Source organism: Medicago sativa, chromosome 1, assembly GCF_051527215.1.
Source record: "Medicago sativa cultivar Bolivia chromosome 1, Bolivia_mono, whole genome shotgun sequence".
NCBI classification, from domain to species: domain Eukaryota; kingdom Viridiplantae; phylum Streptophyta; class Magnoliopsida; order Fabales; family Fabaceae; genus Medicago; species Medicago sativa.
The window spans coordinates 15785316-15810323 of record NC_140749.1 but is presented as its reverse complement, the minus strand read 5'-3'; the positions used below and the strand labels follow the sequence as shown (position 1 = coordinate 15810323).

General features: G+C 32.0%; 2 protein-coding genes across 4 annotated transcripts; one reads left to right on the top strand and one right to left on the bottom strand.

Moving 5' to 3' along the window:
- Positions 1-3491: 3491 nt before the first annotated feature.
- FTSH11 (FTSH protease 11) lies at positions 3492-13533 on the top strand. Of its 2 annotated transcripts, XR_015008013.1 has the most exons (18): positions 3492-4078; positions 5285-5438; positions 6587-6679; positions 6865-6950; positions 7050-7173; positions 7802-7921; positions 8319-8369; positions 8576-8637; positions 9778-9835; positions 9952-10077; positions 10153-10233; positions 10472-10601; positions 10714-10862; positions 12021-12302; positions 12556-12645; positions 12775-12828; positions 13025-13250; positions 13355-13533. XR_015008013.1 is itself a non-coding variant. In XM_085707723.1 (17 exons), the coding sequence occupies exons 1-17, from the start codon at positions 3528-3530 to the stop codon at positions 13178-13180; spliced, it is 2367 nt and encodes a 788-aa protein (XP_085563849.1). In that variant the 5' UTR covers positions 3492-3527; the 3' UTR covers positions 13181-13533. The 2 variants fall into 2 exon arrangements, 1 of the variants encoding a protein (XP_085563849.1); XM_085707723.1 differs by having other exon boundaries at positions 13025-13533.
- A 1889-nt stretch (positions 13534-15422) lies between these two features.
- LOC146953054 (abscisic acid receptor PYL8-like) lies at positions 15423-18207 on the bottom strand. Of its 2 annotated transcripts, XM_085707731.1 has the most exons (4): positions 17786-17924; positions 17479-17655; positions 16198-16413; positions 15423-16037 (listed from the first exon to the last, which is right to left on the bottom strand). In XM_085707731.1, exons 2-4 carry the CDS (start codon positions 17602-17604, stop codon positions 15819-15821), a joined length of 561 nt encoding a protein of 186 aa, XP_085563857.1. In that variant the 5' UTR covers positions 17605-17655; positions 17786-17924; the 3' UTR covers positions 15423-15818. The 2 variants fall into 2 exon arrangements, with proteins under 2 accessions (XP_085563857.1, XP_085563854.1); XM_085707728.1 differs by having other exon boundaries at positions 17479-18207.
- Positions 18208-25008: the final 6801 nt, after the last annotated feature.

The window sequence follows — 25008 nt, the reverse complement described above, 5'->3', positions numbered from 1 at the left end:
TTAATAAATAAGGATATCAAGAAAGTACTAACTTTGTTCCTACATATAAGCTTTTAGTCAAGAAAAAAATTATTCCTAAATATAAACTAAATTTATATTATTAATTTTTTTTTTTGAGAGAGAATATTCTTTTCAAATACACCACTAATTAATACTACCATGGTATGTATAGAAGGGTCAAACTGGAAGTTTATAGCAGCAAAACATTTTTTTTTTAGATGAGCTAACATATTACATATAATCTCGTATGATTAAAGTATATATGTTTGGTAACGATCTTTTCTCAAGAGCTTAAAACGTTTTTTTTTTTTGTCTCACTAGTTTATACTTTATAGTTTCTTTTTCTGAGATTGTACTTCCAATAGATTATGGAATGCAAATATTATCTTTTCGCAGTCACGGTGAATTAACAAATTTTGTCAATGAAGGTAACTTCCTTAGAATTCTTAGATAACTTGCAGAACAAAAAAGCAATTCTATTGGACAATGCTCCTAAAAAATTCAATGGAATATTGATCAATCAATCCAAACGGATTGCTGCTTTAGTATATGTATAAGTGAAGTTAAATAGTTTGCACCTTTAATCCAAGTCACGATCATGTATATGTCACTAGTTACTTTATGTAGAGTAAGGATCCAAACTCCTTTAAGTAACATTTTGAGCTCATAACTTATATCATTTTCCATCTTTTATTTCCCTTCATATATTGATTTTTTTATCAAACATTTTAAATTCAATCTACTAACTTATCCGTTAGCAATATTAGCTAGCTTATTAGTCATATGTGACTTTCTATTAAACATAGGATAAGTGTCTTACAAGATGAGAAATTAAAGTTGAACATATTCATATGAAAAAAACCACATTAGGAACATCCAAAACACAAAATAAACACATATATGACATAATTAAGTTAATATATTATTTTTATAAATATGAAGTATATATCGTTATTTAGCGGTGATTAAACTTCATTAAAAAACTGTTAAATAGATATGATTGTTTTTCCTCTTCAAACCAAGTTCTTCTCTAAAATATGAGCTAGAGATCGGACCCTTGATCACTAACTCAAGATATTCAAATCCCTTATCATTAAATCAACGACAATATACTGATATATATTTTTCTTGATATAAGTAAAAAATAAGTAATTTATTTTTAAATAATGAGTTTGTAATAAAAAAAATACTAGCATTGCCTTATTTCCTATCTTATGAAAAATAGTTTATCCAAATAAATAAGTCTTTACGTTAATTTATAAGTTTTCACCAACGACAATTGTATCATTTAGACCAAGTGCAATGGAGGTGTTGAAAGCATGATTCAACACTTGGGACCTTTCCAATGGAGTGTTGAAGGTTGGGGGAAAATGATGCGGAGGAGAGAGGTGTTGAATGAGTTCAACATAGTTGAAGCCTGCAACAGAGGGACACGTGGCGCGTTTTGGTTTGTGAAAACAGGCGCGTGTGATACACTCTCCGACAGGGGCGAGTGAGCTTGCAGGGATGAGAGAGAAGAATGTTGAGTGGATAATGGATGACACGTGGCTGATTCTGATTGTCTGTCTGAATTTTTCTAATCTTAATAATTTGAACTCAATTATTTCATTGCAAACTAATTTTTTTTTTATTTTTTTTTACCAAAATTCATGATTTTTTTTTGTCTACAAATAGAGACTTTGTTCATTTGATTTGGACACAGAAAAAAAAAGTTTTTCACTATCTTAACCTTATTATTATCCTTTTATTAGCTTTTCTTTTGAAGTTTTCAACTTCTTTTTAGTAAAATGGATCTCAATAATAATAATTTCAACACCTAGAATTTTTCTAATTATTTAAGAAAATAAAACTAAATTATTTAAATAAATTTTATTTTTACAAAAAACTAAAAAATAAATTGTTAAGTGTTTATTATTTTAGTTTAATTATAATCGATAATTGTAATTGTATGTAATTATAGAAACAAAAATTAAAGGGTTAGTTAAGTTTTTGGTCCCTATAAATATCTGCAGTTTTGTTTTTAGTCTCTATAAACACAAATCAGACTTTTTAGTCCCTACAAAATTTTCCGTTTGTATTTTTAGTCCCTGTTAAATTAAAATATGTTTAATTATGCTTAAATTTTAAATTTTTTAATGATTTTTTATATACTTGTTTAAAACATTATAAAACGTTCCGTCGCAATAAGTTAGCTCAAAATTTTATTTTTAAGTCCAAATTTTCGTTAGTTTCATCTTGAATTTTTGGTGTTTTAAAAAAATTATATTTAATTCATTACATGTTAAAAAATTCTAATTTTTTATAAAAGAGATTATTATAATGTTCTAAACATGTCTGTTAAAAATCATTTAAAAATATAAAAGTTTAAATATAATTAAACAAATTTTAATTTAACAGGGACCAACACATAATTTTAGTCCATGTAAAATTAAAATTTACTTAATTGTGCTTAAACTTTTAAATTTTTAACATAATTTTTACATACTTATTTAGAACATTATGCAAAGTTCTTCCGCAAAAAATTAACTCAAAATTTTGTTATTAGGACCAAATTTTCATTAATATAATCTTGAAAATTTGGCTTTTAGAAAAATTCATATTTAATTCATTACATATTAAAATACTAAATTTTTTTATAAAAGAGTGTCTTACAATGTCATGAACATGTCTGTAAAAAATCTTTAAAAATTTTAGAAGTTAAAGCATAATTAAACAAATTTTAATTTAACAAGGACTAAAAACACTAACGAAAAATTTTGTAAGGACTAAAAAGTGTGATTTGTTTTTATAGGGACTAAAAACAAAACTGCAGATATTTATAGGGACCAAAAACTTAATTAATCCAAAATTAAATAAGAATAAGAAATAAAAAGTGATGGGATAGAGTGTTGAATGAAAAACCATTGGAGAGGGTAAAAGTTGAATGAGTGTTGAATAAGAGAGAAAAAATTATATGGAGTGTTGAAAATTGAAAAAATGGGCGTTGAAAGAAAAAAGCATTGTAAATGGTCTAAGCTGAATTTTTATAAACAACTTGACAAACTTTGAATAATAATACATAAAAACATACTCCATCCGTTTCAAAATGAGTGTCGTTTTAGGTGTTTACACACATATTAAGAAATGCAATGATTAAAAGAAAGAGAATGGTTATTTTACCAAACTATCCTTATTAACTATTGGTTAGTTTTAAAAGTAATACTTTGTAAGTATTGTGCATAGTATTAATTGGAGGGTACAATTGAAAAGAAAAAGTTATTATTGCATTGGAAACTGAAAGCGACACTCATTTTAAAACAATTTTTTTTAGCTAAAGCGGCACACATTTTAAAACGGAGTGAGTATTTCTTTATATAAGCTGTTTTTCATAAGATAAAAAATAAGTCAATCCAAACGGACGGTGTGTTATAAAAAACTCAATCTAAAACAAATCCACATGTACGACGGCGCCATTTTCATTGGATAAGGTTACGTGCATCTTGTTCTTCCTCAAAACACAGAGTGAAAGAGAAGAACGAACTCAAACTATGGCAACACTTCAAGCTTCTCTTCTCTCTAAACCTCTTCTCTTCCCATTCCTCATTCCTAATCCTAACTACTCTACTCTTCTTAAACCTCACCACTTCAATCCCACGCGCCTCCACCCGCGCGTTCCCTTCACTCCCCTTCTCTGCACTTTTCAACCCGATAATACTACACTCCCCCATTCCGAACCTAATCCCGAACCTATCTCCGACAATTCTCCTAACCTAGAACCGTTAAATTCAACTGAAAACGATTCTGTTACGATTCTTGATTCAAATTCTTCGAATGAATCGAATTCGAGATTTGAAAGTGTTGATGAAGAGAGGGTGGAGAGTGTGGAGAAGAAGGATGGGAGATTACCGATAGTGGTGTTTTTGATTGGGCTATGGGTGAGAGCGAAAGAAGGATTGAAGAGAGCGTTTTCGGAATTGGTTGATTGGTGGCCGTTTTGGAGGCAGGAGAAGAAATTGGCGAAGTTGATTACTGAGGCCGATGCGAATCGGTTGGATGCTGCTAAGCAAACTGCGCTTTTTGTTGAGCTTAATAAGCACAGGTTTTGTGAAAATTCGAAATTTCAAAATTTGTCTTTTTGATTGTAATGTAGGAATAAGTTAGAAGAAAATTTTACATTTTGTATTGTGTTTGGAAAATTGGGGTTTAGTTTGGTTTGAAGATTGTAGGACATGTAAACCAAGTGGTTGGACTCGAGTGATTAAAGAACTTTAGGGCCCGTTTGGATTGAGCTTATGCAAATAAATAAGCTTTTATTTATTATTCATAAGTTTGTTAAGGTAGTATATGAAAAAACAACTTAGGAAGATAAAATTTTCGTTAGTGAGAACTTATGAATTAATATGTAAGCTTATTTATTTTCATAAGCTGTTTTTCATAAGCTCAAAATAAGCTCAATCCAAACGGGGCCTTAGTTAGAGACGAACCGTTTGAGAGAATTTGTTTTGGAGTCCTGACTGAACTTAGAGCCACTAAGGCAAGACAAAAAAAAAAAAAGATTGGAGGACATGCAACAATTTGCTTGGGAAAATTTAAAATTGGAAATTGAAATTAGAGAAAGAACACTTAGGTTTACTATTTGGGTTACAACCTAGAATTAGTATAGCACTGCTTAGTTTTTTTGTTGTTCAATTTTCATTTGTTGTTGTTATAAATGTTTTTAGGAAGATTTTAGCTTCTGTTATCAAAATTAGGGTTCTAAGATTAAGAAAAGAGGAAGAGAAACTGGCTGTAAAGTATAACATTTTTCTTCATTGATGAATTCTTTTCCAAAGATATAATACACTTAGGCCCTGTTTGGGTGAATAACTTATTTGCAGCTTATAGCACAAGTGCATATCATGATCAGCGCTAATGTATTAGCTATTTCTATAGGAAAAGATAAAATAAAGTTAAATTGCTTTTGTATAAGCTATAAGCTGTTTTCATATGCTATCATGGAGAACTTCTGAAAATAAGCTGAAAACAGCATATGAACATGCCATAAGCTGTTTTCTTAAGTTCTCGCAAACAGTCTCGCAAATCTTATGTCTGTTGGTTCAAATAAGTCAATCCTAACAGACCTTTAATAAACTATTTTACATGAACGATTGCTATCCATGTGTCACTATCTTAGAAAAGCATAGTAAAACTCAAAACATAAAAACATTAGAATGAACATAATAGTTATTTTCGGCTGGATTTGTAATTCTTGAGATGGTTCGATCATAAGTCCACTATCATATGTTTTTTCATTTATTTATTATAGTCCTGAGTCTGTGATAAAGATATTTGAAGAAAGGGACAGAGCTGTGGACAGTAGAGGAGTTGCAGAATATCTTCGAGCACTAGTGGTCACTAATGCTATTGCAGAATATCTTCCTGATGAGGAATCTGGAAAACCTTCTGGAATTCCCTCCTTGGTAATTCATGTTTTTCTTTGTATTTTGCATCAACTTTCAGTCTTTATTACATAATTTACAGTGCTTCATTGTTCACTAGTGGAGGTGGAGTGCAACCAGGCATCTTGTTTTGTAGCTATTTGTTGATACTAGGCCGTTTTGATCAAATTGCTTTAACAAATGTCTGTCTATTAGGTCATTTACTTTGCTCTAGTTTTTCCCTTACTCTAGTTTTTACCTTAAGCTGCTTATGGTTTTGGGATAGTTGTTCATTGGGAAGCTAAGAAGCATAGATACAACTTCGATGCTTCGAAAAATTCATTTAAACAAAGGAATCTGGGATTTTTCGGCCAAAATTCTGTAAAAGGGTCCTGATCCTTGACTTTTTTCTAATTTTTTAGCCGAATTTCGGAGGAACCGCCTCAAAATGACTTTCTTTTACTACCGAGAGGCAGAACCAAGTCTCATAACCTGAACACAACCATAATGCTAATAGGTTTCACATTAAAATTATCATCTAAGATGACGGAGAAATTAGGGGGGCATTCAAACATGATTTAAGTTGGGGGAATGAGGTGGAAAAATGGCTCAAGTTGTCAAGCGTTAATTGTGTTAGAAAATGTTTCTTAAGCTCAAAGAAATTTGTAGCACTCAACCACAAAAGTTGTAAAGCTGTTTGGTGTTGAGTTTTGCTCCCTAAAAACCAACAAGAGCTTAAGCTCAATTTTAGTAAAATGAGGATACAAAGTCAATGGTAGACATACAATAGGGTGAGAAGTGAATGCATTTGAGAGGAAAGTAAGGTGTAGCATAACATCAGTTGAGAAGAACATAATGACGTTGTTTGACCAAGGTCGTTGACGAACCTAATAAGAAAAAAGATTTGCTGGTTTTCCTTATACAAATTTTTTTGATAATTATTATTTTCATACTCAAACAAATTATTAAGTAATATTTCTCCGAAATATGCTTCTGGATCTGAAATATTTGATTTGTGCTCTTATTATAGAATACATAATAAGCTTGAAAGACAGCTATCAAAAAAGACAATTTTTCCTTTGTTAACATGAACTTTCTTCTGATCACATTAACATCTTCATTTGACAATTTCAGTTCATAATTTACTTGGATTATGCTGTGTAAACTTATTTCAAGCTTATATTTTTCAGTTGCAAGAGTTGAAACAGCGGGCATCTGGTAACATAGATGAGACTTTTCTGAACCCTGGAATATCTGAGAAGCAGCCGTTGCACGTGGTTATGGTAAAATATTTATCAGAAAACTTTTTTTTATGCTTTGAGTGGTTAGCCTATACTTATATGTGTGTCTCACGCACGCACGCACACACACACACACTATAGAAAGACATTTGTTCAATTTTCTATTTGCATCCCAAATCTATTGTTTGATTATTCTCGTAATCTCATGAAGCTGCTTCATTTTTTAGGTTGATCAGAAAGTATCAAACAAATCACGTTTCGCACAAGAGCTTATCTCAACTATTTTGTTTACCGTAGCTGTTGGATTGGTCTGGTATGAGCCTCTAGTTTCCCTATCTCTCTCTTTTTCTCAATAATGTATATAACATCCACCCTTTGATGCATACTTGTATTCCTACTGTACGTCTGTCAGGTTTATGGGTGCTGCTGCACTTCAAAAATACATCGGAAGCTTGGGTGGGATTGGTTCTTCAGGTGTTGGTTCAAGTTCATCTTATACCCCAAAGGAGCTAAACAAGGAAGTGATGCCAGAAAAGGTTAACCCGTTAATCTACTCTTACTTATATTCTTTTATTTTTCTACTACAATATTACAATATGGCATATAGATTATTCTTTCTTTTGGAAAATACATGATTGAATAGTTTAGGTGTGTATTAGCAAGAAATCTGGGTTGTCAGTGAGTATCTTGGATGAGAAAATTGTAACACGTGAACATTTATTTTATGGGTCATGTTAACCAGTGCCCCGGGGCACTGGATAAGGAAACTAAAAAAGAAAATTTCAAAGTGAAAATAACATTTTTATGCTTTCGAGAAGTTGACAGCACAAGTTCCAATATAATACTTACTACATTTGATCACTTAACCAGTGCCCCGGGGGCACCGGTTAACATTTCCCTTATTTTATTATCCAAATAAGATAGTTCCCGCTAATGATGCCATTGCTAACTATTTCATCGACCAGTCAACAAGAAAGTTGGACAATATGACCACCCCCATTAGTTCTTGAAGTATATCCAATACTATCAAATGAATTATTAGTTTCCTTACCCTTATTTGTCATATGGAAGCTCTTGCATATACGATATATCGGCAAATCAGAGATTCTGCCATGTATTATATAATCATAATTTTAATCTTTATCTCTCTGTCTCCCCTTGCAGAATGTAAAAACTTTTAAGGATGTGAAAGGTTGTGATGATGCAAAGCAAGAACTTGAGGAGGTTGTGGAGTACCTAAAAAATCCAGCTAAATTTACTCGCCTTGGAGGAAAGCTGCCAAAGGTCTATAAAAGTTATTGGTCTTTTTGTTTTTTATTTGCTTATAGCTTTTGTTCATATATCTTTCTACTTTACATGTATGTATGCATTCTCAATTGTTATTAACAAAGTCTCTAGTCCAATCACTGTTTAGGAACTGATAACATATTTACTTTATTTTTATACATCGCGTTGTGTTTTGCACACTAACAAACATGTAAAGCTTTGGTATCATGATATTATGTATTCTTATTATTTATATTTCATGTTATGTTATGTTATGCTGATGAACTTACTTTTCTTTGAAATGCTTCCTTTATACGTGCATAGATAAAAAAAAAAAAAAAAAATCATGCTTGTTAGTGCAATTTGGTTGTAATATTTTGTTTATGAAGTCAGGCTAAGATGATCCTCTTTTCAGGGGATTCTTCTGACTGGGGCACCTGGAACTGGAAAAACTCTGCTAGCCAAGGTCAGTTAAATTCTATAGTCCTATACTTTTGGGAAGTTTTTGGAAGGACTTAAATCCGGACTCTGGTTCTTATCTGTGACGTTGATATTTTTTACACTCTTTGCATATAACTAAAGTCAATCTTTATGCAATATTCATAATAAATTAATCCATTGAACTTCATTATTATTATGATCTGATTGTTTGCTATATCTGGGACCTTGAAGGCTATTGCTGGAGAAGCCGGTGTTCCATTTTTCTATCGTGCCGGTTCGGAATTTGAGGAGATGTAAGTCTTCTTTTGCTAGATTATGTTAAGAAGTGGGCACATGATATGCTAGAAAGGGGTATATTCTGTTATTCTGGAAGTAGTAGATAAAGAATGTTGTTGTTGTTAACGACTATGTTGTCAATCGTGGATAGTGGAGCTACGCGTCCACCCCAAAACTGGTATACCAGGATAGCATGTGGTGGGATGGCCTCTAGTTGAATAATTTTTGGACAAATTACATGATTAATACTTTAAACACTTAGTTACTGTATAATCAACCAAATAACTACAAGTTTGTGAAATATTCATGATTTGCCATAAGAAGTGACAAGTTGTCAGCAAAACATAGTTGTAAATTTAACAAGCAAAAGTCAAGGAAACAAAAAGTTAAAGTCTCGAGACTTGAAGTAACTAGTCAATAGAATCAAAGATCATCATCATCAAGACTGAGATGAAGTTGCCATGACTGAACGGAGGAGGGAAAACACATAATGAAGTTTACTCTGCTCTATTATCATGAAACAGAGGAGGGAAAAAAAAAAAAAAAACCCCCCTTAATGCGGCCTTCTCTGTTCTATTCGGACAACAGGGAAAAAAATAAAAACAAGGCTGAAATACACATTAAGTTGCACTGAAATTGTGCTGCTCGGAGAATACAGATGCAGTGGCAGGGTTGACGGTGGCTGCTCCGCAGAGGTTCCCTTTCTTGTTCTGCTTGCAGAATGGATGTTTTGGAAGTAGTTTTTGCAGAATAGAGAAGGAAAGGGAATGTTAGGGTTTTAGTGAGCAAAATACTGAAAGTGACCCTAACAGACTCTATTTTACGGGTATTTTTGGGTTTTTGAGACCCGCATTGTAGTACATCTGTTGTGCCACAAGGGAATGAGTCCAGACAATTTGAACATTACAATATATGTCACATTGTGATGAGTTATAAACATTCCATAATTTCTTATTTCTTTTAGATCTGTGGCGCTATACATTGGTAAATTAGATGCTAAAATGTTTTCATGTGATCTCAACAAAATTTGTAACTTTGATCTGTGTCTTTTGGCATTTGTGAGTTTTATTTTGTAAGTCAGTCTTTCATTGCATTAAGGAAAGTTTAATATGTTGGCTGGTATGGATGATAGGATTCATATTTCTGTTCATGCTCAGGTTTGTTGGAGTTGGTGCTCGGCGTGTAAGATCGTTATTTCAAGCAGCCAAAAAGAAGGTTTGTTGCTTTTTGTTGATGATCTCTCAAAACAGTATCCTATTTTAGTGTACCAACACACATGACTTCTACATGTTTCTGATTGTGGAACATTTTTTCTTCTTTATCTTTTGTAGGCTCCTTGCATTATTTTCATTGATGAAATTGATGCCGTTGGATCAACTAGGAAACAGTGGGAGGGCCACACCAAGAAGACATTGCACCAACTTCTTGTTGAAATGGATGGGTTTGAGCAGAATGAGGTATCTTTGAACAGTTTGCATTGCAATTTGTTCGTCTCTTCTTTTCCAAATTTATTTATCATTTTTATGCTGTAGGGAATAATATTAATGGCTGCAACAAACTTGCCTGATATTCTTGATCCAGCTCTAACGAGACCTGGTAGATTTGATCGACATGTAAGTTCTTATCTTCATTGTTTCCCCTATAAATGAATTTACGAAGAGAAAGAAGAGCAGTAGAAATATGAAAATAAGTCCTATCGCAAGAATTAACAAATTAAACAAGAGACAAAGGAAAATTAAAAAAACATAGGTAAAAAATCCTTTCCAGTTTCTATTTCAATCCAGGTCGTTCTACCCGGTTAATGTGTATATAATATAGATGGTAAGATGACTAACAAATTCTGGATTCCAGATTGTTGTACCAAATCCAGATGTACGTGGTCGACAAGAAATATTGGAACTCTACCTGCATGATAAACCTACAGCCGATAATGTAGATATTAAAGCAATAGCCCGTGGTACCCCAGGATTCAATGGGGCAGGTGAATATTATTTAAATATATTTGACATGACATAACTCCTCCAATCAATGCGAATCATATACTTCTTCAAATCCCTGACTGATGTTCTCTGTAATTATATCACATACACTAGATCTGGCAAACCTGGTGAACATTGCTGCTATTAAAGCTGCGGTTGAAGGTGCAGAGAAATTAACAGCTTCTCAGTTGGAGTTTGCAAAAGACCGAATAATTATGGGTACAGAGCGAAAAACAATGTTTGTATCGGAGGAGTCAAAAAAGGTATGTGTAGGAATATGTATATGTCAGGAAACTCAGTTTGCTACTTAAGAACTGTGGCTTATTTTTCTAATCTTGTAATCTTTTCAAAACTTTTGAACACGAACCTTCTGTGCTGCATTATCTTAAAATTCCCGAGTCTTCCCTGTAGTTGTAAACCTATGTTCTAAGTTTACAACAGGCTTATAGGCATACTAAAATTCTAAACATAAATTTATTATCATAATAGCAAACATATGTCTTATGATTGCTTTAGACCTAACATTAAAATACTAAAAATACTTTAACATAATTTCTGTAATTTGACCATTCCATATACTGTCAATGAAATAGTTTGAGAAAATACCAATCTTTTTTTTATATAATGTCAATTTTTATATTTACCGCTCTTTTTATTCCCTAACATTTGAAAATTATGAACGGTGTTTTTTTATGAAATTTTGATTTAGATTAAAACTAAAAATATAAATGTTTGTTTGTTGCTTTCAAGTTGTAACAAACCAAACTAACCATGATTATCTATTTCAATGATACCAACAATATAACAAAAAATATAATTTAAATTCTTTTTTTAATGACACCAACAACAATCTTTATTGTAGAAAAAGTTGTTTAAGGGTATAATTGGGATAATGGAAAAATAAGTATAAATATACTCATCTAGTTTTTTACACTTTTTAAGTGATAAAGGAAAAAAAAACAAATATATATATGTCGTGTTTGTTACATATTTTTTAATATTTAAATTTATTCTTATCTATTTGTCACATGTGTTATTTGTATTGAAAATTGAGGGTATTTTTGGAAAGAAAAATCCAGCCCAAAAGTGTTGAAAGGGGTAGTTTTCTTTATATATAGTATAGATGAAAATAGAAAATTGGATGACCATCTAATGAATAGTTAGTTGCTAAATCAGTTGTTAGCTGGTGAGTTGATAGGATAGGTAAATTGGTCTTTTGTAAAAAAAATCCCTGTACCTTGAACCATTTCCTAGAGTAATTTCTAACCTGCTGATTGCTCAAAAACAAATATTTTATCAATTTTTTGGCCATTTTTTGTGTCTATTTTATTTAGCATAATTGGATTGTTGTGTTGGTATTATAAAATATTAATCCATTGATGCATGCTCAGTTATGTTATTAATGGTTGTAAAAATATCAGCTTACTGCTTATCATGAGAGCGGCCATGCAATTGTTGCCCTTAATACCGACGGTGCACATCCAATTCACAAGGCAACAATCATGCCCCGTGGATCTGCTTTAGGAATGGTTACTCAGCTTCCCTCAAATGATGAGACATCAATAAGTAAGAAGCAGTTGTTAGCTCGTCTTGATGTTTGTATGGGAGGACGAGTTGCAGAAGAACTTATCTTTGGTCGGGATAATGTCACAACTGGAGCTAGTAGTGATCTTCAATCAGCTACCGAGCTTGCGCAATACATGGTAATATGCTGCTTCCCTGTTATGTGGAAAGTGCAGCTGTTGTATTTATTAACTCTATACAAAAATCATTCAAAATTTTATTATTTTATATTCCTTTTGTTGATGTTCATTTGTGACTTGGAATATTGATAAGTAGTAACTGAAATTCCAGATATATCTTACTTTCTGCTGAGATTCTTTACATATCGTATCATTTCAAAATGAGCTTGAAATTCATTGCTTATGTCTGTTGTATTTTAACTCTCTTCACAAGGTATCAAGTTGTGGGATGAGTGATACAATCGGACCAATTCATATAAAGGAGAGACCAAGTTCTGAAATGCAGTCACGTATTGATGCAGAGGCAAGTTTTATAAATTTATAATTTTTTAACTTCTAACAATTGAAATTATGTTTGGATTAGTTGATTTGCTCTTCTAAGGACATCAACAATCAAATTCATGGTTGTAGCTGAGCTTTTCCTGTTCTGCAGGTTGTTAAACTCCTTAGAGATGCATATGATCGTGTGAAAGCTCTTCTGAAAAAGGTTTGTTGAGTATTATTGTATATCTATTTTTTTTTTTTTTTATAGTTTTTTTTATTATATATTAGAATCAAAAGTAACCTTTTGAGGTACATAAATTCATTGAAAAAATTGGCAACCCTGAATTATGCAATGTTTGATATATATACTGTTTGGCATGTACAAAGTCATAACTAGCCATTTTTGTCAATTTTTTTAGCATGAGAAGGCATTACATACGCTTGCAAATGCATTATTAGAGTGTGAGACACTTAGTGCAGAAGAAATCAGACGATTACTTCTCCCGTATCGGGAAGGAAAACTTCCAGAACAACAGGAACAAGAAGAAGCAGAAGGGGATCTTGTATTGGCGTAATATTTCTCTACTTCGTGTGTATTACTGTACTAATTATAGGGGAAGCTCTGTACAGTATAAATTCCTACAGGTAGTTTTTTTTAATCTATTCTGCAGTTTCCCTCCTTAGCCCATGCAATTCTTATCATAAGATGATTATAGGAAGTAATTATACACCTTTGAATATCTGTGTAGCAAATAATCCTGCTAACGATGACAAAGGTCCACTATTAGAATACTACAGCACTTGCTGAGGGCAATATTTTTTTGGAGAGAACTGTGTAATTTTTAGACAAATATTTTATTGGACATTTGAACAATTGTGTTTAGTAGCCTATGTATTCTTCATTTTAATAAGAATTTCTTATTTATTATGAGATTGTGTAATTGTGACCCAAGTGTCTCTTAGCAAGGTTAAATTGTCAATGAAAAGTGCTGAAAGAAATAAGATGCAACTCTCTGAAGCATTATTGTTCCCAACCCAAAGTTCCTGAATCCTGGTCCGTATTATTGATATGGTTCCTTATTTGAATTCCATGTTTAACGCCATATGAAGGAAAGTTTGTCTATCACACTTGTTTTTGAACATTGCTAAAGGTCAAAAGAAGGCAAGTTAGCAACCAAATCTCACGAGTGGCAAAAGCTAATGCACGATACTCATCGGCTTTCAACATTGTTTCAACATTGTATTTTGAAACAGCAAAAATTGTTTGTTTGAACACATAATTCGGTCTAAGAGCGATACAAGTAAACTGGTATTGCCAGTTCCTAAGTATTGACTTTTTTTTTTTTTTAAGGATGATTTCTATTATGGACCAATGGTTAAGGGAGCATTTAAGAGAGTCTGAGAGAGGTTGTCAATAACATTCCTTTTTTGGAGCGATACTAGCAGCAATCGCTTGGACATGCTTTTAGACACTTAATCTATTTAAAACTCTTACATCAATAACCCATTTAGATTGGTCTGATTGTATTGACTTAGTACTTTGGAGCATGCTCCTTTCAAGGTCTCAGATTTAATGTATGCTATCAATCAATTAGAAATCAATGTTAAATCTTTTGAAGAAGAGTTTTATCATTCATTGTGGTCTACCCAGTTTGAATGATTAGTCTATGCAATTGAGCAGAGGAGATACTCAGTTCACAGTAAAAGAAAAGAGAAATAAGTGTATTCTTATTAAGACAACCAAGTTAAATTCATTTTTTTCTTATTAAGACAACTAAGTTAAATTCATTTTTTTCTTTAAATTAACATTTTTAAAATGTAATTTGTAATAGACAATTAATGTGATTAAAAAATTGACAGTGATAATGTATATTGATAAATTATGATTTAGTGTTTGCCTGTATTTAGTGATCACATACCTCAAACATGATTATATCTGGTAGATGAAGTCTATAAGAAACCAAAAAATAAATTATAGTTTATCATTTAAATGACAAAACATATATGTCTTTGTCAAAAAAAAAACATATATATGTCAATTTAAATTTTAAAATAAATGGATATTAATTTAAGGATGATACTTATATATGCATCACCATCCTATCATTCTCTCATCTTCAATTAACTCTTATTTTTCCATATACCTGAGTAATCGAAAAATAAATAACACGTGGAACCTAAACAAACTCAAACAATCAAATAGAAGTAGAATTATATTAGCAATATACTTTATTCTAATGGGCTCTTTTCAATACACTCTTTAATTTGATAAATTTAAGTAAGTCTCACTAAATATATGAAGGTTTTTTAAAAAAGAATAAATTATGGCTTACAATAAATTAGCGAAACTCATTTGAGTTTCAATTAGAGTCTAAGATTTTGTATTGAGAAGAGTGTGTTAGAAGGCGCATTGATAGCACTCTCCATATATAAAATAACTATCACATATAATATTAGTAACCAATAATTAATACGTGGAATAAAATATTACTCGCTCAACAAATAGGCCAATATTGAGATAGAAGTAACCAAGTCCCCTAATCCCCTTTCCCTCAAAAAAAAAAAGTCCCCTAATCCCCTTGACACAATTAACAAAATTGCGATATATGCAAACCATAGTGTGCAAATGTTCAACCTTCACAATGTACATTCAAATCTCTATTCAACAACTTATAAGTTATATCGACTGATCACAATGGCTACCGAAATTATTGTCTGCAATGAATCCAGGTCCACCTATAGCTTTTGTAGGACTCACTTTAATAGAACCTCATCCCATGCAAACTATAAAGAAAAAAGAAAGGAACTAAAAATATGTGCAAAGGAAACACAAAAATTGACGAAGCTATAAAAATCTGTTACAAGAATTCACCCGACCAATCAAAATAAATCTACACACCATGTTCAACAACCATCTTATATACAATGAAGAACATGCCAAGAAAACAAAAACCTTAGACATCTGCAAGAAGCACCTGATCTATATCACTTGTTACTGCACTGGATCGAATCGCGTCTCATATATTGTTTTTTTTTTTTTTTACTACAGAAGAGAAATCAGTATATATAACAAAGGATAATCAATAGAGCAAATGGAATTAAATCACTCAGTACAAATCGCCAGTCCGTCTCCTAAGCCTCCGAGAGGAAAACCGCTGAAGCTTCATCCGTGGCAGCTATATGTCCTTGGAAGAACCTTCTTATTATAAGCTCCTATATTCGATCAATTGGTTCAGTGCGGTCTTGCAAAGCAATTCCTTCTGAGACATCGGCAAGTGATTTCAGATTGCACTTGATAACGGCTTCAACGAAGTAGCAAGTCTCGTCTTTGGTGTTCCCCTCGGGTATATCCACCACAAAAGATTCAATTACTAGTGTACCTGGCCTTCCATCAATAATTTCCGGGTGGAGAGACATCACCGACGAATAGTTCTGAAAGATGAACCAAAGAGTTGTCATTTTAAGGAAGACATACTTTTTAAAGAAGAATCGATTCGGACACACATTAGCACAAGATTTTAAGCGAACATAAGTAAATTAGAGGAACAAAAAAGTTTCCGGTCATTTTGTAAGGATACATTCATATTCATACCGTAAGTCGATGATCACCACCAATAATCCTGATGCTGAGAACATGCTCATTGTCATCAAGAAGCTCCAATCTTTCTGTACTTGTAGTAGCAGGAAGCCCTGACTTAACATCAACTTCTCTTAGACTTCCAATCTCAAGGTTTCCCCTTACAACACATCTGCTTACAAATGGTTTGTACTTCTGCGGCTGATCAAACCTTCGTACCAAAGACCATACCTAGAGAAAGCAAATCTATGCGTCATAAATAAACATCACACAACGAGGGTAGCATTATACAAAAATATTGTCAGGAAGCACACTGAAACTCTTTATTCAAAAGCAGTAGCAGCGAGAAAGAAAAATCGAACTGAATTGAGGTTCGCTTTGTAATTGGTCATTTTTTCAGATAAAAATGTAATGATTCAAGTTTTACAACACACTTCTGCATCAACCAAACCAAGCTGATGAAATAGAATAAGAAAAGCAGCAATTGGTATGAAATTTACTAGGATTATAATGAATAGGTTTGACTTCTCTAAAGCAAGCAATTCCCTTTAAAGAGTAATAAAGCAAGTAATCCGAACTATTAATTTTCTCAACAACGGTTGAGATTATCTGCTTTACCCTCTAAAGGAAATTGCTCGCTTGAACGAAGCTAAATCTGTGACCACGCTATGTTTCACAAGGATCACAGCACAAATAGATCATCTTCCACCTAAGTTCTTCTTAACACAAACAATTGTTACCAAAACCTAAAAGATAGTAGCAGATCAGATCACATTGTATCACAAAACAGGTCAACCATAAAATAGACCAAAAACAACATCAAAACATTTTCATACATTACATACTCTTTACCTATACAACACCGATACTTCAGATCAGATTGAAGACATGTCTTGTATCCGGCATGTGTTGGCGTCAAACACATAAAAGACACGACATATGTAGCTATCTATATTCAACCACTTTTGTTTTCTCAAATTACGAGTATAACTCATCAGTGTCGGGTCTGACGTCTGTGTTTCTTAACTCTTTGCCAAAAATCAGCTAACCGTTTTAACATTTACATAACCATAACTATATTTTGTTCTTTTTTTCTAAAAAAACACTATTTAAGGAAAAATAAAAAAAACACATTCCAAGTTCCAACAACCATAACTGAATATCTAACACAACACAACCATAACCATGCATCCAACAACAAAAATCTTCACACACAAATTCAACAAAATCATAAAATAAAAAATATAAATAAATAAATAAATAAATAGTATAAATAACAAAAGAAAGAAGGGCAACCTGAGGAACCGGTGCTCTAATATGCTTAACAAGAGCAGAAGCACACTGATTATGTCCAGGCTGCTGCCGGTGATGTCTTCTAATATATTCCATCTCCATATTACTAAACCTTCCAATTCCATTCATTTTTACACCTCCAATAATACTTCTTCTATACCTATTCAAATTATCCTTGTGCTGCAAAAAATCATAAATATAACAAATAACAAAGAAAACAAAGTGTGTGGATTAAACCAAAGAAGAAGAATATGCAAAGTATGTGATTGGATATTCAGAGTCGCCACCATGGATCATGGAAACTACTTACCTAAGCAAAATTTGTTATTATCCTAAAAAAGTAAACGAATTAATTAAATTTAAAATTGTTAGATATTTATATTTGTTTACTATCATCACTTGTTATGTTTGGTAAGTTCAGTTGTTATTGTTTTTTGATTATAAAATGTAAAATATCTTTGATAAAATATTGTTTGTATGTTTGGTTTTAATTCAAAATGGGGTCCACTTATATAGTGCTATTATTACTAACTAACAGTTTGCTTGTCCTTTTGTGGCTTTCTTTGTTGCTTTCCTCATCAGGCATTAGCTGATTTGGTTGTGTGGGGTGTATTTAATGGGTTTGTTATTTCATCATGTGTGATTTTAAATTTTAATTTAATTTGTACTATGTGAACTGAAATCTGATTCAATCCATTAAAAATATGGTTTGATCCGTTGTAGATTTGAAGACGATGGTCGGAGTTGTTGAGATGTGGTGGTGGAGGATGGCGGTTGCTCATCGAAGTAGAATTATGTTTTTGTAAGAACTTCACGTTTAAGTCGAAACTTCAATTAATGTTTATAAAGATCATAGATGTTTAACTAAATAAAAGAGAAATGATATTTGTACGACCATTTTGGTATAATTTTTGTACAATTTTCTCTCTCATATTCACATTATTTTTTAGGGTTAATTATGTTTCTAGTCCCTATAAAATTGCGACCTTGTAAGTTTAGTCCCTACTTGATTTTAATAGCATTTTTAGTCCCTAATTTTGTTTTTCTGCACTGAGTATTAGTCCCTACTCAATTCAAATTTGTTTAATTTATGCTTAAACTCTTAAATTTTTGAACAATTTTTTGCAGACATGTTTAGAACATTACTCAAAGTTCGTCCGCAAAAAATTATCGTAAAATTTGATTTCTACATCCAGATTTTATTACTTTTTATCTTTAACTTTTGTCATTTTAAAAAATTCATATTTAATTCATTTCAGGTCAGAAAATTCTAAATTTTAGTAAACGAACCTTTCATAGTGTTCTAATCTTGTCTCAAAAAAATCGTTCAAAAATTTAAGAGTTTAAGGATAATTAATCAAACTTTGTTTTAGCAGGGACTAAAATTATAAGTAAATTTTTTTTTATAGGGACTAAAAATGCTATTAAAATTAAGTAGGGACTAAACTTACAAGATCGCTATTTTATAGGGACTAGAAACATAATTAACCCTATTTTTTATTCTCTCTCATCATTTTTCTCTCTCTATTGTTTTTGACCAATGAAAAGAGAGAACAACAAAGTTGTCTCAAAGGTTGTAACAAAATGGTTATCAAAATATCACGGTTCTAAATAAAAACCGTACTTCCCACCAAGATGTGGTGTCAAGGTTATTGTCTCATGATCATTATAGAGAGACGATTCAATAACGATATTTGATCTCCTGCATTATTAGTTACGATATAGTCCCTGTGACCCTTAATAGGTTGTTCCTGGATTGAGCCTTTGGTCCCGTCTGAAATATTACTTTTCAATTTTCAACTTATTTTTTAAAAAAATTGTTTATTCAGCTTTCGTTTTTTCAATTTAATTTTTGGTTCTACGGTCTACGTTAAGTTGGATTGGGCATACCTTAGTAAAAAAAAAACATATTATTAGCACACAAAAAAAACATCTTATTGGCTGCATCCTAGGTGTGATACCTTATTGGCTAAAGAAGTAAACAAAAACCTTTATCATTTTAGTCTTTTTTTTTTTTACCTAATCTTTTTAGTCTTTTAGTTTAGTTATTGTTATCGTCTAGTCCTTCAATTTTCTTTTGTAGAGGTGGTCCTTCAAATAATCAAATCTAAGAAAATTGCTCTTTTTTCGAGAAAAAAAAATTGCTCTTCTCTCTTTTTAATCTTTTAGTTTAGCTCTCAATGTCTTTTGGGTTTACAAATGTTTCTCATCGAAACCTTTAATCTACCGCCTTCATAAGTTGATGGTTGTTCTACTTATCATTAAGGATTTATATCTTATATGTGCTGCAGCGTATACGCACAATGTTAAATTCACAGGGTATCGCATGGATTTGATATGTGGGTATACATATTTCAGTTCACCTAAGTTGTTTGTTTGTTCACCATCATTGTTTTGATTAGTTCTGGTTGTGTTTTATGAAACCTTTCTTACAAGACAAAGAAAAGAAAGTGTGGGTCATCGTGATCCTTCTTCAACTTTCTTCTAAAGAAGCTTCCGTTTATTTTGTTCACCATCATTGTTTAATGTTATAAGACTGAAGAGATGAAGAAGGTTTATGTGAGGAGGAAGAAGTGGAGAAGATGAATTTGAGGGATAGTTTGAATGAGTATGGGGTTTAGAGTGGGTCAGTGGTGATTGCGGTGGTGTTGTAGACTGTGACAGTGGTGTTGTTTGCAGATCCAGTAAGAAACATGAAGAGAAAAAGAATAAGGATGGTGTTGGTGATTGTTGTTTGCAGATACGGTAAGAAGAAAAGGGAATGAGAAGAAGATGAAGACAGGGGTAAAAATGTCAGTTCACGAATGGATGACGAGGGTATTTTTGTCCATTCCCATGCCATTTTGTTAATTTGATGACGTGGCAGTGATTAAGTTGGTCAAAGGACGAAATTTTAAATGATTAAACAATGCAAGGGTGATTTGCCAGGATTAACGATTACAGGGACCAATTTTTAAATGACCCCTAATTGCAAGGACGAAACACATCATTAAGCCAAACATATCCAATTTGATCCTTGAAGCATATATTTGCATAACAAAGTAAAAATGACAGAACACGCAACTTCATCCTTGAAAATAACATTAAATAAGTCATATGTCTTAAGTTTGAAATATTACATAGGCAAAAGCAACCCAACTATGGAGCATTAACAAGTTAAATATTACATAACCAAAAAGAAACCCAACTAGGGGGCATAATTTAAAAAGTCAAAATATTCCAAAAGCATAATCTAAACATGCATCAAGTATCACTTCTTTGGAAATTCGGAGGTTGGGATAAACTCCATGAACTTAGATTGAGTTGAACCGGATGGACCATAATTTGGATATGGAACTTTAATAACGCCAGGAACAGTTGGATGTGTTGGTGCAGGACCCCTCACTGGTGTTTGCTTAGGCCTCTCATTTGAAATAATTGGTCGTCTAATGTCATATCTCCTTGCAGGAACACCCTGCAACAACATTTTCAATCATATCAGTCCCTAAATCATAAAACATTCAATCAAATAAGTCCCTAAATTATATCACTAACTATCAAATCGATCCTTAAGATTTAACAGTCATACACGTACATGCACTACTTCATTTGCAACAACATTGAGAGCATTTTGTCCCTGAATTGCAACATTTCCAGCAACAACATTTTCAACATTGACATTTTCAGCAGTTTCTGCAACTTGTCCATCATTTTCAGCAACAAGATTTTCAGGATTAACATTTTCAGCAACAAGATTTTGCCAACATTAGTCATAATCACAAGCAAAACAACATAAAAATGTAAATCACAGTACAAAATAAACCCTTTTTATAAACTGTTTTAATCAACCACTTATTTCGTTCATAACTACTCTAATGTTCATCATTTTTAGTAACCAAACATAAAAACATGAAATTTTATAGTCTTTAACCCAAAACCCTAAAATCAATAATCTAAAAAATGCAATCAAAGAAAGCAAAAACGAACATCAAAGCAAGCATGATGATGATGATGATGATGATGATGATGAAAACCCTAAAGTTGAAAACAAATGCCTAAAATGTGAAGATGAAAATCACAAAAAACGGACAGAAAAAAACAAACAAGACTTAATGGAAAACGAACAGGAACGACGTTACCTTAAGAAACGACGAGATATTTTGTCAAAACGGAATCTTTTGCAACGTTCCTCGCCGAAGATGATGATGATTTTGGAGAGGTGAAGATGATGAAGGTCTTAGCGGGAAGGAGAAAGGTTAGGGACATTTTTGATAATCTGACTGAAATGTGAGGATGGAAAGGTATGGTAATAGAGGGGTAAATTTGGAAAAACATGAAAAATTGAATTTAAAAAGTAAAAATGAAACTTTTAGCGTTTCCTTCAAATTGGTCCTTGTACACGTGGCTTTCCTTGTTGACACGTGTACAAGACAACATGACATGCAGGATGACAGCTCATCAACTCTAACGGAGCATTTGGACGGAAGGACTATTTTGATGGACGTTTGTTAAATTCAGGGACAAAGCCTGCATTTCGATGAATTGGGGGACGTTTTTGTCCGATTCGTGAAAATTCAGGGACGAATTTGGGTATTCACTCAAAGTATATTGTCTCATATTTCTCCACGTGACAACCTTTGGTTAAGCTTTTCACTACACCACCTGTCCTGTCTGAGGAACCTTATCCTGTTGTACTACGTCCCCAGACCCAGACTTCAAAGCAGCAACGCATATTCCGCTACTGGAACAAGCAAGTTTTTTCATACCTTTGTCGTTCTTTTCCTCGGGAAAGACGATAAATGCTGACAGAAGAAAAAGTAAATAAGGAGAGTGAAGGAAGACAGCTTAAGCACATACTCCCTCTGTCCCACAATAGATGACCCATTTGAAAATGTGTAATTTTTGACCTAACTTACTTTGACCATATTTTTCTACTAATATACAAAGATAAATAATATCATATAAGATGTCGTTAGATTTGTCTCGATGAGTATTTTTAAAATACCAAATTTTCATAATTTTTTCTAATATATTATTCAAGATATTTAAGCTCAAAATTATGCATTGACATGCGTAATAAGGTCAACTGTGTCAAGTATTATGGGACGGAGGGAGTATACAATTAGTCTAAAGAAAAATCTTAAAGAAGGAGTGTGAACTATTTTTTGTTTGTTTATTTCAACATGTATTACTACTTCAATTCTAAATATTGATCATGCTAACTTCTGCCGCAAGTTAAAAAAGATAAAATTAGAATTTTTGTATTAGTTTATGGTCGGTTATGCGGCGAGAATAATAGATTTTAAGTAAATTGATTCTGTGTAAAAGTAATTTGAAGATAAAATAATTTAAATTGAATACATTCATTTAAGAGTTAGTTAAACAATAAATTTAAGTTTAAAAATCCACTATAAAATCAAAATCAACTAATTCTATCTTCAAATAAAATCATTTCTTAAAAATTTCATAAGTTCTCTCAATCGAAAGTAATTATATATGATGTGTTAGACACTAAATATGAGTATTTGGTGAGCTAAAAATCAAAAATTGGTTTGTCACGTTGCGAGAGTATATCATCTTTCTCTATAGTCAATTTTGTTAGTGTGTGACCTTTTTAATATATGTGTGTGCGCAAGTGCACGTGCGTGCGTGTTGAAAATAATATTTAATATAGACATTATTTACCAATTGCACTCACCACCTTCTACTTTATTTCATATCAAACAAAAAGTTTAAACCTTTTTTTTTTTGCAAAAAATTGTCTCAAATCTTCAAAGAATGATTGCTAGTCCAGTCTCCTTGCACTTTTGAGGGATTTTCACTATAATCGCACAAATTACAAATTACTCAAGCACAAAAGCAAGAGACTTCCTTTGGTCAATCGTACTAGAAAGAGACTCTTATTGCTCAATCACACAAGAAAGAGATTTCTACAATCTAACTTAATCAAATAAATGATTGTTTGGTTTTACACTTGATATACATTCAAAGGTGTAATGCAATAAAGTTCAGATGTACTATGAGACTTAAGAATTTCTAAGATATGAAAGTTTGTAAGAAATTCTCTAAGTGTTTGTGCGCTATTGATTATTGTATACACGTTCTTCAAGTCTTCATGTCCTTATATAATGGAAATTCTGAGAGACGTTGAAGAGTGGCAGCGCAACAAATGAGTCTTTTGAGAAGTTTGATCAGAGACGTTGAAATATTGCCTTAAATGGTTAATGTCGTTAAATATTCATTCAAAATTCATTTGCTTCAATTGGAATGATCTGTTACATTCCCTTTGTCCTTGAATATCTTTGTTTGTTTCTGCACGTGGTCAGAAGGTGATAAACTGTACAATTCATAGTCTGATTGCGACCTTCCTTCAGAAGACGACAAAACAAGTCAAAGTCTTCTGATGTTGATGTGTCTTCAGATGCTTGGGGTCTTCAGAGGCTTCACTTCTTCATATGCGTTTGATCTTCAGATGTTTCTGAATGAGATTCCTCTCTTGATCCAAAAGTTGACTTTTTGATTGACCTTTCTTCGGATCTTGTTCCAAGTATTCAACTTATCACTTGCTTTAAATGCTCTCATAAATGTGCAGGATCGTGATCTTTCAGAACCAAAACTTGATTTAACATTTTGAATTTAATTATATGATCCTGCAGACTTGAACACATATTAGTATATCTAATTATTCTTTTATACTTCACCACAAAAAAAAAAATTATTCTTTTATACTTCATTATCATCAAAATTTTAGAGACATTGCAAAAAATCAATTTTGATTCAACAGTATGTGTGCAATGGTTGACTAAGACATGTATTTAAAAACACGATAAACATTTTTTTTTAATATAAATAATTAATACAACGCAGACAATTAGGCAAGGAAAAGTATTCAAATATAAATGCAATAAATGCAATAGTTATATTTTGGTCAAATATATATTTTACTACCAAAGTCAAATAAGATCTTGCGTAAATGACCTTTTTTTTGTTTGTTTTTAATTCATTACATTAACTTCCCTATTGTAAGGTGTTCTTAAATAGCCTGTGTTACTTCTAAATATATCAACAAAATAATAGTATATTGGGTTAATTATGTTTCTAGTCCCTATAAAATAGCGACCTTGTGAGTTTAGTCCTTACTTAATTTTAATAGCATTTTTAGTCCCTAATTTTGTTTTTCTGCACTGAGTATTAGTCCCTACTCAATTCAAATTTGTTTAATTTATGCTTAAACTCTTAAATTTTTGAACAATTTTTTGCAGACATGTTTAGAACATTACTAAAAGTTCCTCCGCAAAAAATTATCGCAAAATTTGATTTCTACATCCAGATTTTATTACTTTTTATCTTTAACTTTTGTCGTTTTAAAAAATTCATATTTAATTCATTTCATGTCAGAAAATTCTAAATTTTAGTAAACGAATCTTTCATAGTGTTCTAATCTTGTCTCAAAAAAATCGTTCAAAAATTTAAGAGTTTAAAGATAATTAATCAAACTTTGTTTTAGCAGGGACTAAAATTATAAGTAAATTTTTTTTTATAGGGACTAAAAAT

What these genes read in the sequence shown, in the direction of transcription:
- FTSH11 (XM_085707723.1), top strand. Translation starts at nt 3,528, where the DNA reads ATGGCAACACTTCAAGCTTCTCTTCTCTCTAAACCTCTTCTCTTCCCA. An exon ending in CTGGTAGATTTGATCGACAT is followed by an intron (nt 10,234 to 10,471) that starts GTAAGTTCTTAT and finishes TCTGGATTCCAG; the next exon opens with ATTGTTGTACCAAATCCAGA. An exon ending in CCGAGCTTGCGCAATACATG is followed by an intron (nt 12,303 to 12,555) that starts GTAATATGCTGC and finishes TCTCTTCACAAG; the next exon opens with GTATCAAGTTGTGGGATGAG.
- LOC146953054 (XM_085707728.1), bottom strand. Translation starts at nt 17,604, where the DNA reads ATGAATGGAATTGGAAGGTTTAGTAATATGGAGATGGAATATATTAGA. An exon ending in TTAGAGCACCGGTTCCTCAG is followed by an intron (nt 16,414 to 17,478) that starts GTTGCCCTTCTT and finishes TGCTTTCTCTAG; the next exon opens with GTATGGTCTTTGGTACGAAG. An exon ending in GTGGTGATCATCGACTTACG is followed by an intron (nt 16,038 to 16,197) that starts GTATGAATATGA and finishes TTCATCTTTCAG; the next exon opens with AACTATTCGTCGGTGATGTC.